Raw genomic sequence first — 11,131 nt, forward strand, 5'->3', positions numbered from 1 at the left:
CACACACACACGTACACACATAAATACTCACATACAAAAAACAAATAAACACACGGATACTCACATACAAAAACGAACAAACACACGCATACACACAAGCACACATACACAAACAAAAACACAAAACAGACGTACATACACACCAACAAACCCACAAAACAGACGTACATACACACAAACAAACACACGTACACCGACACCTACAAACCCACACACAAATAAATAACATATACAAAGAAAACAAAATAAATACACAAATAAATGAATAATCGAAACAGCAAATAAGAAATTAATAAAAACAAACAAATGCATACGAAATAAATGATAATAATACAAGATAATTTATTCCCCTGTTCTTCGCAGAGAATCCTACACCCCTGTGCAAGCCGTTCACGTCCTCGCAAGAACAGAAGAACGGGAAACACGCGAGAACGAGACAGAACCGGAAGCCACGGACGCTTCGGAAGAACATGCAACCGACACAGAAGAACTTGTCCCAACGGAGCGTCCTCTGAAGAAAATTTTGTTCTGGAATGACGTGAGTTTGGAAACTTTATTTTATTTATTTATTTATTTTATTTATTTTTTTTTTTTGGGGGGGGATGTTGTTCTTCCTTTTTTGGGTTGTTGTCCTGTGTTGCGCGTTGTTCTGTGTTGTAAATGCGTTGGGTGTTGTCTATGTAGGTGTATGGTTGTGTTCGATTGGTGTTTTTGTTTCAATTTTCGGCTTGTTTCTGTAATTCTCGTATTTGTATCTCTCGCTCTTGGCCCGTTTCTCTAATGTTCTAGTTTGTTTTATTTTCTTTTGGTCTGTTTCTCTAATTATCGGGCTTTTTTCTCTAATTCTCGGTCTGTTTCTCTGGGTGTCGGTCCGTCTCTCTAATCATCTGTTTGTCCCACTTCGATTCTCACTTTGTGTCTCCCATCCTCTGTTTCTCCAATTCTTGCTCTTTCTCAAATTCTCTCTCTATCTTTCGTCTTGGCCTTCGTCGTTTACTTATCGCGCCATGCACACTGCTGAACAATGTTTCCATAATATGTCGTCGTGTTCTCCCGGTCATTAATTATTTCGTTCCAATACCGTTATCTCTGTTTGCCAACCAGATCGACCCGCCAACCCATATAAAACACATCAATATTGTTACCTCAGGACGTTCTGGTGTTACCGCCTCCCAAGATACACCACCGTCATCGTAATAGCATAATTATCTATGACTAAGAGGCACTCAACGTTATATTAGGGGAGCGTGGGGTGTTGTGTACGTTATGAACCGCATTCGCTGTGACAGATGTAGAAAAGGTAAGAAGGAGAATGGAAATTTTCACTGTTTCATATAATATCTTTGTTAGAAATACATAGTAATAGAATAATTATCTATAACTAAAAGGCACTCACGTTATATTAGGGGAGCGTGGGGTGTTGTGTGCGTTATGAGCCGTATTCACTGTGACAGATGTAGAAAAGGTAAGAAGGAGAATGGAAATATTCATTTTCATATAATATCTTTGTTATAAATACATAGTAATAGAATAATTATCTATAACTAAAAGGCACTCAACGTTATATTAGGGGAGCGTGGGGTATTGTGTGCGTTATGAAGCGTATTCACTGTGGCAGATGTAGAAAAGGTAAGAAGGAGAATGGAAATTTTCACTATACAGAGAGGTGTATTTAGACGGTTTCATATAACATCTTTGTCAGAGAAATACACAAGGAAATATTTCTGGCGTAGATCAGAAACTGGTTAAATACATCTCTTGTATTTTGTAAAGATATGCATTCTCATTCACGCCTTTTCTACTGAGTCTGTATATCAAAAATATCATAATTACAAGCTCTATTTTATAGACATGGTGGAAACTAGGATATCCTTAAAACACATTGCATAAATAAAGTATTTAAGACAGCCACCTCACTTCACCTAACCACCTGTATCATTGCTTTTTATACTGCAATATTAACACTGAGGTGTTGGCATTGCGTTAAAGATATTAAATATCAAGTATGATGTGTAAGATTTGCAGTAATACTTTTGGAAATACAGATAGTAATGATGCTTGAAACAATATATTATATATTAAATTTTGCGATGAACTATCATCAAAGCATTATACCAACTCATTTGCAGTATAAATTGCACATTCCTATTGTGAATTTAACGATAATGGTTTTAGTTTTAAGATCCATACTGTCTTCAGCCTATTCCAATTGAAATTATATAAAGCATAAAAAATCTTTGTTGTCAAACCAAAGAATACAAAAACAAAAAAACAAAGCAAAGACATTATTAACAGCAATAAAAACACATTAGAAACAATAACAAGACAAAACAAAAACAAACACTAACAACAATAAAGCAAAAAAAAAAAAAAAACAAACAAAAAAAAACAGACTTAACAATAACAAGACCCCCAAAACAAACACAAACAACAACAACAGTAACAACCAACAAACATTCCCAGCGCTTAAAACACACATCCACGAAAATTGATATCCGAAGCAGGAGAATGTATCCACATGAAGCATGCACGATCCACTTTCATCTTTAATTCACCGCCCATAAAATAAAACCGAGGCGATGGTTCTCAGGATATAGGTCGAGGACATACACACACACACACCTTGTACTTAGCTTATGATGTACAAACGTAAATGGAAACCCCAAAAGGACAGGAAATACGCACATGCCGAGGCTTTCGTGATGTATGTACACTTGTGATGTACACACGCTGATGAAAATTCAAGAAGGAAAAGAAATGTGCACATACTACCGTGGCTTTCGTGACATGTACACTTGTGATGTACACACGCTAATGGAATCGCAAGAAGGTAAGGAAATGTGTACATGCCAAGACGTTCATGGCGTGTACATTAATGGAGTTTGAGGATATACTTAAAAAAAAAAAATACGTGGGCGAGAGAAGTATATTCTATTTAAATTGTGATATGTACACGCTCATGGCAAAAAAAAGGGCGAGGAAAAAACAAAAAACAAAAGAAGAGAAAATGAAAGAAAGAAGAGAAAAGAAAGAAAAGAAAAGAAACGAAAGGAAAAGAGAAAGAGAGAAACAAAGTAAACAAGAAAGAAAAAAGAGAAAGAAAAAAATAAAATAAAATCAAAAGAAAGTAAAAAAGAAAAACAACGACAAAGAACAGGGCTTGAAAACAAAAGAAAGAAACCATAGCACACACGAACTACATAGGCCTATAACCATCTTTACTCATGACACGATCCGTGACAAACACAAACAAACCGAAAGGAACACAAAGAGAACCTCGTTTATGACATGACAGAGAGACAGACACATTCGTCACGCTGCATTCAGAAATGACACACAATCTCAATCTCAATCTCAATCTCAATAGTAATGCATAGGGCCATAATGAGCGTATAACAAGCATATTGGTGATTGGTTGCTAGGGGGGGGGGTGGAGGAAGGATTAAGGTGTAAGTGGAAGTGTCAGTGTTTGTGAAGGTGTTTGTAGTGTTAAATGTTTGTTTTAGTTTGTTTGTGAAAGTGTTGGGTGTTTTAGTTTCAATTATGTGTTGGGGGAGCCTGTTCCACTCGCGTATGGTACGTGGGAAGAATGAGTGCTTGTTAGAGTTAGTGTTAGTGTGGTATGTGACGAATTTACTGGTGTGTGAGTTCCTTGTGTTGCGTGAGTGTGCTGCTTGTAAGTATTCGTGTTTGTTGATGTTTATAAGGTTGTTTATGATTTTGTACATGATTGTAAGTCTGTGTGCTTGTCTTCGTGTCTCGAGCAGGTCCATATTATTTTATTTATTATTATTATTCTTTTTGCGTGAGATGTAATACCAGGTGTACGTATGTAATTGTGTTTAATAAACCTGGCAGCCCTAGTATCGACCTGCTCAATGTTGTGCTTAGTATAAGGGTCCCATACAGCCGCACAGTACTCTCGTATTGGTCGTACACGTGCGTTGTAAGCTACATGTTTGATGTCAGGTGTACAGTCGTGTAGGTTCCTCCTCAGAAGCCCCAGTGTTCCGTTTGCTTTATTGATGAAGTCGATGTGTGTTGAAGGAGAGGTTATTGGTTAGGTGGATGTCGAGGTATTTATAAAATGCTGTACCCGAGGAGGTGTCATGGCGTCTGCTTTGATGATTGTTCAGTGAAAATATAACCGTTAAAACCATTATTTTCCATCCTTTTTTGGAAAATTGAAGAGACCAAATTGATCGACCATATTCACAAAGCATCCGTTACTTTTGTGACGTCATCAAAATAAACCCCATGTACTTTTTTCCTCAAAAATTAATCAGACATAATGACACCTCCTCGAGTTGCTACTGATCTAGCCTACCCCGTCTAGGGATCCCAAGACAGAGAAGACTAGTGTGACCATAGCTTTACTTCCTCTTAAAATCTAGACCTATCCTTCCTCTTAAAATCTAGACCTATCCTTCCTCTTAAAATCTAGACCTATCCTTCCTCTTAAAATCTAGACCTATCCTTCCTCTTAAAATCTAGACCTATCCTTCCTCTTAAAATCTAGACCTATCCTTCCTCTTAAAATCTAAACCTATCCTTCCTCTTAAAATCTAGACCTATCCTTCCTCTTAAAATCTAGACCTATCCTTTCTCTTAGAATCTAGACCTATCCTTCCTCTTAAAATCTAGACCTATCCTTCCTCTTAAAATCTACACCTATCCTTGCTCTTAAAATCTAGACCTGTCCTTCCTCTTAAAATCTACACCTATCCTTCCTCTTAAAATCTAGACCTATCCTTCCTCTTAAAATCTAGACCTATCCTTCCTCTTAAAATCTAGACCTGTCCTTCCTCTTAAAATCTAGACCTATCCTTCCTCTTAAAATCTAGACCTATCCTTCCTCTTAAAATCTAGACCTATCCTTCCTCTTAAAATCTAGACCTATCCTTCCTCTTAAAATCTAGACCTATCCTTCCTCTTAAAATCTAGACCTATCCTTCCTCTTAAAATCTAGACCTATCCTTCCTCTTAAAATCTAGACCTATCCTTCCTCTTAAAATCTAGACCTATCCTTCCTCTTAAAATCTAGACTTATCCTTCCTCTTAAAAATCTAGACCTATCCTTCCTCTTAAAATCTAGACCTATCCTTCCTCTTAAAATCTAGACCTATCCTTCCTCTTAAAATCTAGACCTATCCTTCCTCTTAAAATCTAAACCTATCCTTCCTCTTAAAATCTAGACTTATCCTTCCTCTTAAAAATCTAGACCTATCCTTCCTCTTAAAATCTAGACCTATCCTTCCTCTTAAAATCTAGACCTATCCTTCCTCCTAAAATCTAGACCTATCCTTCCTCTTAAAATCTAGACCTATCCTTCCTCTTAAAATCTAGACCTATCCTTCCTCTTAAAATCTAGACCTATCCTTCCTCTTGAAATCTAGACCTATCGTATCAATCCTTCTCTTATAGGCCTATCTCGACAAGCACTTCGGGTTTGGCGAGGGCAGGGACATCTTCAAGGAGGCGGGTTGCAAAGTGGACGCCTGCTTTGCAACGAGCAACAGGAGGATGTTCCCCTTGATGGAGGTGGACGCTGTGCTCTGGCACTCGCGGTCCGGGGATCTGTCGCTGCCCAGGATACGGTGAGATTTTTTTATTTTTATTTTATTTTTTATTTTTATTTTTTTTGTATGTGTGATATGTTGCATATCTTTATTTTTTTTAATTTTTTTTTATGTGTGTAATGCTGCACATACACAGACACACACACACACACACACACACACACACACACACACACACACACACACACACACACACACACACACACACACACACACACACACACATTGTGTGTGTGTGTGTGTGTCAGTTTCTGCGTGATATAGAGTATAGAATTGCGCTTCGTTTCTTATATAATTTTAAAGTGGCTCCTCCATAGGGGAGGGCACCCCCCAAAAAGTCGAAAAAAAATCGTTTTTTTTTTTTTGTCTTCGGTACATTCCAACTATCACAGTTCTTTACTGAATATTCCCCCAAATATACTTGTGTTAGATCAACCCTAGCCTAAGGCTATGTAAATAGCCGATTTTTGAATTTCCTTTTTTTTTGGGGCGGGGGACAGCTTGACATAGAGAACTATTTTTGATTTTTTTCAACATTAAATTATTATTATTTTTTGATTAAGGCAAAAATTCAAAATTCGGCTATTTACACGGCCTTAGGACGCCGAGGCTCTAGTGAAAGCAACAAACTGCATTTGAATCGCATTAAAATTACGAGAGTTGGGATGTACCGAAGATAAAAAAAAAAAAAAAAAAAAAAAAAAAAAAAAAAAAAAAAAAAATAACGGAGCCACGGCGTATTGTATTTGGCCCCTTGTCAAAGTTCGTCATCTCTGTTATTTTTCTGAATCTAATAATATTCATTTAAAAAAAAATGCTTTGCAATGCAATGATTACCAAGTCAATAGGAATTTTAATTTCAATTGGGACGCTATTCTGTAAAGGTATTTAATTTTTTTTCGTTCGTTGTTCATAAAAGTAGATATTTTCGTCTGAAAAGTTAAAATAAATGCATTAGTACAAAATCATCCTAATCATAAAGTCCCATTGCACCCATTATCTTTACTAAGAACTGCATAAAATCATGCAGACGCCGAGGTGTTGTGGGATATTTGCCAATTTATGGTGCCGAAGACTTACGGTAACGTCTAAACATATTCATTTTTATCGGGAACGCACGAAACGGATGCGATAGCTTTCGGAACGCCAGACGAAGACTATGCATACAACCGAGCTCAAAATTCCATATAGTCTTTATTTCAGAGCAGGTATTACTGAGTCCTATCATCTTCAACACGAAATAATCTGTATCTCGCTTATACATCCGAAGTTCAAAAATCTGACATTTAGGTAACATTCGTATTGAATTGGTCTTTACAACGGTAAATACCAATTTAAAATCAATTCAAATTGCCCCCTGCTGTGATGTACCGACCGTTGAGCGAAATGTAACGGAAATATTTCAATCCTTACTTATGAGGCTATTTTTAAACATTAGTGCTTCGTATGTGATATACGTACATATTACCTCGTAAACTAAAACATATTACCAGGGAGTCTCGATCGAAGCATATTTCGTGTGTAAAAGGACACAAAACTTACATTTTTTTAGATATATTTCACAAAATATTTCGTCATAAATCACGGTGATATAATTTTTTTCCTGATATTGGTATAAAAACGTTCCTTGAACATTCACGAACTCATATCTATGCGCAATGTCATAATTAAATGCCTTATGCACGATTGCCGCAAGCAGAAGTCCACATAAGTGTACCTGGGCGCGCATTAGCGACGTACCTCTCCGGGTGGTGAACCATCACAGGCGCTTGAATGCATAATCTATAATAAAACCTTTAAGTTTAAACGCTTAAATGCATAAAACCACAGTGTTTGTGCAACCGAAACCTTAGAATACATAAGGAGCTGTGAAGTGGAACGTGGACCTGAAAATGTGTGAAAAATGGCGTAAGATATACGTTTTTTTTCTGTGTGTATGTGTGATTTATAAGCAGGATGTGAATTGAAAAGACTTTTGTTTTCTTTGCGATAAGGGAAGCAATGATTTTTGTTGTTACTGTTGTTATTACTGTAAGTGAGGCTGGTGTTGTTATTAATATTATTATTCTTATGATTATGGCTTTTGCCTTTGTCATTTTTATTATTGTTTTTTTATTATTATCATTATTATTGTTTTGTTACTATTTTTATTGTTACCATCATCACTATTATGATAATGATAACAACAGCAACAATGATAATAATAGTAATGATGGTAATAATAATAATAATGATTGTTATTGTTCTTATCATCATTAACATTATTGTTATGATTATCTTTATGATTGCTATTATTATTATGATTGTCATAATTGTTGTTTTTGTTCTTATTATTATCATTATCATTACTATTATCATTATCATTACTATAAATATCATTATTATCGTTATCATTATCATTTTCATCATCATCATCATTATAATTACCATTATAATTATTACCATTTATTGTTATCATTGTCATTATTATCATAATTATCTCCATCATTATCATTATCCTCTTTGCTATGGTTATTTCCATTATCATGATTATTATCGTTCGTATTATCATTATCATTATGATTATCATTGAGTATTATTATCACTGTTATCATTATCACTATTATTATTTCCATTTTTATCTTAATTAATTATTGCAGATTTATATTTTGTTTATTCATTTATTTTATTTCTTTGTCGTGTTATTAATAATTTTTCTTTCTTCTCTCTCTTCCTCCTTCTCCCTCTTCTTCACTTCATCTTCTAATCCTTATGCTGCTTTTCTTCCTCTCTCTTTCTCTTCCCATCACCCTGCTGATTCTTTTTGTTTTCCTCTTACTCCCAATCGTCCCCCACCTTCTCTTCTTCCTTCTTCCTCCTCTACCCATTCGTACATCTCCTCTTCCTTCTTCTTCTCCTCCTCTTTTCCTTCCTTATCTCCTCCTCCTTCATAATCCCCTTCCACCTTCTTTTCCACGTCCTCTTCCTCCTTCTTTTCCACCTCTTCTTCCTCCTTCCTTCTACCTCTTCTTCCTCCTTCCTTCTACCTCTTCTTCCTCCTCCTCCTCCTACCTCTTCTTCCTCCTTCCTCCGTCCTCCTAACTCTTCTTCCTCCTACCTCTACCTCTTCTTCCTCCTCCTCCTACCTCTTCTTCCTCCTTCCTCTTCTTCCTCCTACCTCTACCTCCTCCTTCTTTTCCAGGAGTCCCCACACGCGCTACGTATTGTGGGTCAGGGAGTCGGCTTCCTACCCGGGTTACATTGCAGATTTCAGACACGTGTTCAACTGGTCGTATACGTATAGACTGGATTCCGACTTTCTCAATTCGTAAGTTCTTTGCTGGGCTGTGATTCAGTTATATATATATATATATATATATATATATATATATATATATATATATATATATATATATATATATATATATATATATATTTTTTGTGTATTTAATTGTGTCTCTCTTTTTGTCTTTAGCTGTTGTCGTTCTTTGTCTGTCTCTGTCTTTGTGTGTCGTTCTTTGTTGTTCTCTCTCTTTTTTCTTCTTGGTCTCTCTGTCTGCCTGTCTGTCTGTCTGTCTGTCTGTCTGTCTGTCTGTCTGTATGTCTCTCTGTCTCTGTCTGTCTGTCACTCTGTCTCTGTCTGTCTGTCTCTCTATCTGTCTCTCTCTCTCTCTCTCTCTCTCTCTCTCTCTCTCTCTCTCTCTCTCTCTCTCTCTCTCTCTCTCTCTTTCTCTCTCTCTCCCTCTCTCCTAACAAAAGCCATATGCAAAAAGTAAGAAAAGTACAACACTCTGCTGAAAAGAATTGCATTGGGTAATATCAGTAAACTTGATAACATCGCTCTTGGTACCATAGATATATCACGCCCAAAATTGCACTTAAGAGGCGCCGCCCCGTGAAGGTGACGCATGTACCTACGCCCACTATATTTAAAGGGAATGCGAGATCTCAAACCCAATCGCCTCTACTCTATCATAGCCTTGCATAGCACCCTCGATCATCTCCCTAACCCATTCCGTTGTTTAGCGGTGTTTGATGTTCCCACCTTGTTTTATCACTAGTGTGGAAGCACCCTTAGAGTTGTGTGGAAATGGAAACCGTTTATGAGTGAAGAGAGTGAGTGGAGAGGAGGAGAAGGAAAGGGGTAAAGGGTGAGAGGGGAGGGAGAAGGAGAGGGAGAGGGGGAAAGGGAGGGAGGGATGGGAGATAGAGGGAGAAGGAAAAACGGAGAGAGGTAGACAAGATGTGGAGAGGGAGAAAGGGAGAAAAAGAGGGAGCGAGACATGGAAGGAGAGATGGAGGGAGAGAGGGATATATATATATATATATATATATATATATATATATATATATATATATATATATGTATATATATAATTAGATAGATAGATAAGTAGATAGATAAATAGACAGACAGACAGACAGACAGATAGATAGGTCGGTAGAGAGAGAGAGAATGAAAGAGAAAGAGGGTTAGAGACAGAGAGAAAGCCTGACAGCCAGACAACAACAAAAACAAAGAGATAAAGAAAGAAGAAGAAGAAGAAGAAAAAAGATAACAAGGAGATACAAAAAGAAAGAAAAAAGTAAAAAAAACAATAAAAATAAACAGAGAATCGAACCACACCGACACCCTCTCTCCCCGTTCCCATTCCAGCCCATTCCAACTACCCCCCCCCCCCCCATTCCTCCATTCCAGATACGGCACGGTGATTCGTCGCGAGGACCCACACGCGTATCCGACGTACAGGAACCACGCAACCGGGAAAAGAAAACTGGTGGCCTGGTTTGTCTCGAACTGCAGGCCTCCCAGTGGTAGGGATTTGTAAGTGTTAAGGAAAAGAAAGTGATTTTTGTTTATTTGTTTTTTGTTTTGTTTTGTTTGGTGGTAATGGGTGTTGATTTGATTTTGGGATTTTTTTTAAGTGTTTGGTAATTGTTGATGTGTTGATTTTGTTTTTAGGTAATTTTTACGTTGGGTGTTGGTATCGTTGTTTTTTTTGTTATTTTTGTGGTTCTGGTTATAGTTGTCATTTTTGTTACTAACATTGATATTGTTTTTATCATTGGTTTACAATTCATCAGAAAAAAATGCTTTTAAAATTCACTTGCTATTGCAAAATACAAACAATCGTACAGACTATAATAGCCCCCCTCCCCCCCCCAAAAAAAATAGATAGATTAAAAATAGATAGATAAAATATACTACAATAACCAGTTAACTTTTGTATTAATAAAGCTGCCACTGCCTCCCCCCCCAAAAAAAAAAGAGAGCAAAAAAATGCTTTAACAACCAGGAAACCATTTTTATTGACATAACTACCACTGCCTCCCCCTCAAAAAAAGTAAAAAAAAAGGATAAACAAATAAAAAGATAAATAAAAAAACGCTTGAATATCCCCCCCAATTTTTTTTTTTATTAACAGAGCTACCACTGCCTCCCCCCTCAAAAAAGTAAAAAAAAAAAGAATAATAATAAAGAAAATAAATAAATGTTTTAATACCCAAGAAAACCCATTTCATTGACAAAAAATGCAAAAAAAAGAAAGAAAAAAAAATGCTTTAAACCCAAG

At 36.6% G+C, this 11,131-nt stretch overlaps 1 protein-coding gene across 1 annotated transcript in view; it reads left to right on the forward strand.

Annotated features, from left to right (window-relative positions):
* Positions 1-11,131, forward strand: part of LOC113799992 (glycoprotein 3-alpha-L-fucosyltransferase A) — an 18,383-nt gene that overhangs the window by 6,018 nt on the left and 1,234 nt on the right. The window contains exons 3-6 of the mRNA XM_070124002.1: positions 364-538; positions 5,425-5,597; positions 8,761-8,886; positions 10,258-10,383. Of these exons, the coding sequence (XP_069980103.1) occupies positions 364-538; positions 5,425-5,597; positions 8,761-8,886; positions 10,258-10,383 (600 nt within the window). The remainder of the gene's footprint in view (positions 1-363; positions 539-5,424; positions 5,598-8,760; positions 8,887-10,257; positions 10,384-11,131) is intronic.

The sequence above is a fragment of the Penaeus vannamei genome, chromosome 8 (assembly GCF_042767895.1).
Source record: "Penaeus vannamei isolate JL-2024 chromosome 8, ASM4276789v1, whole genome shotgun sequence".
NCBI classification, from domain to species: domain Eukaryota; kingdom Metazoa; phylum Arthropoda; class Malacostraca; order Decapoda; family Penaeidae; genus Penaeus; species Penaeus vannamei.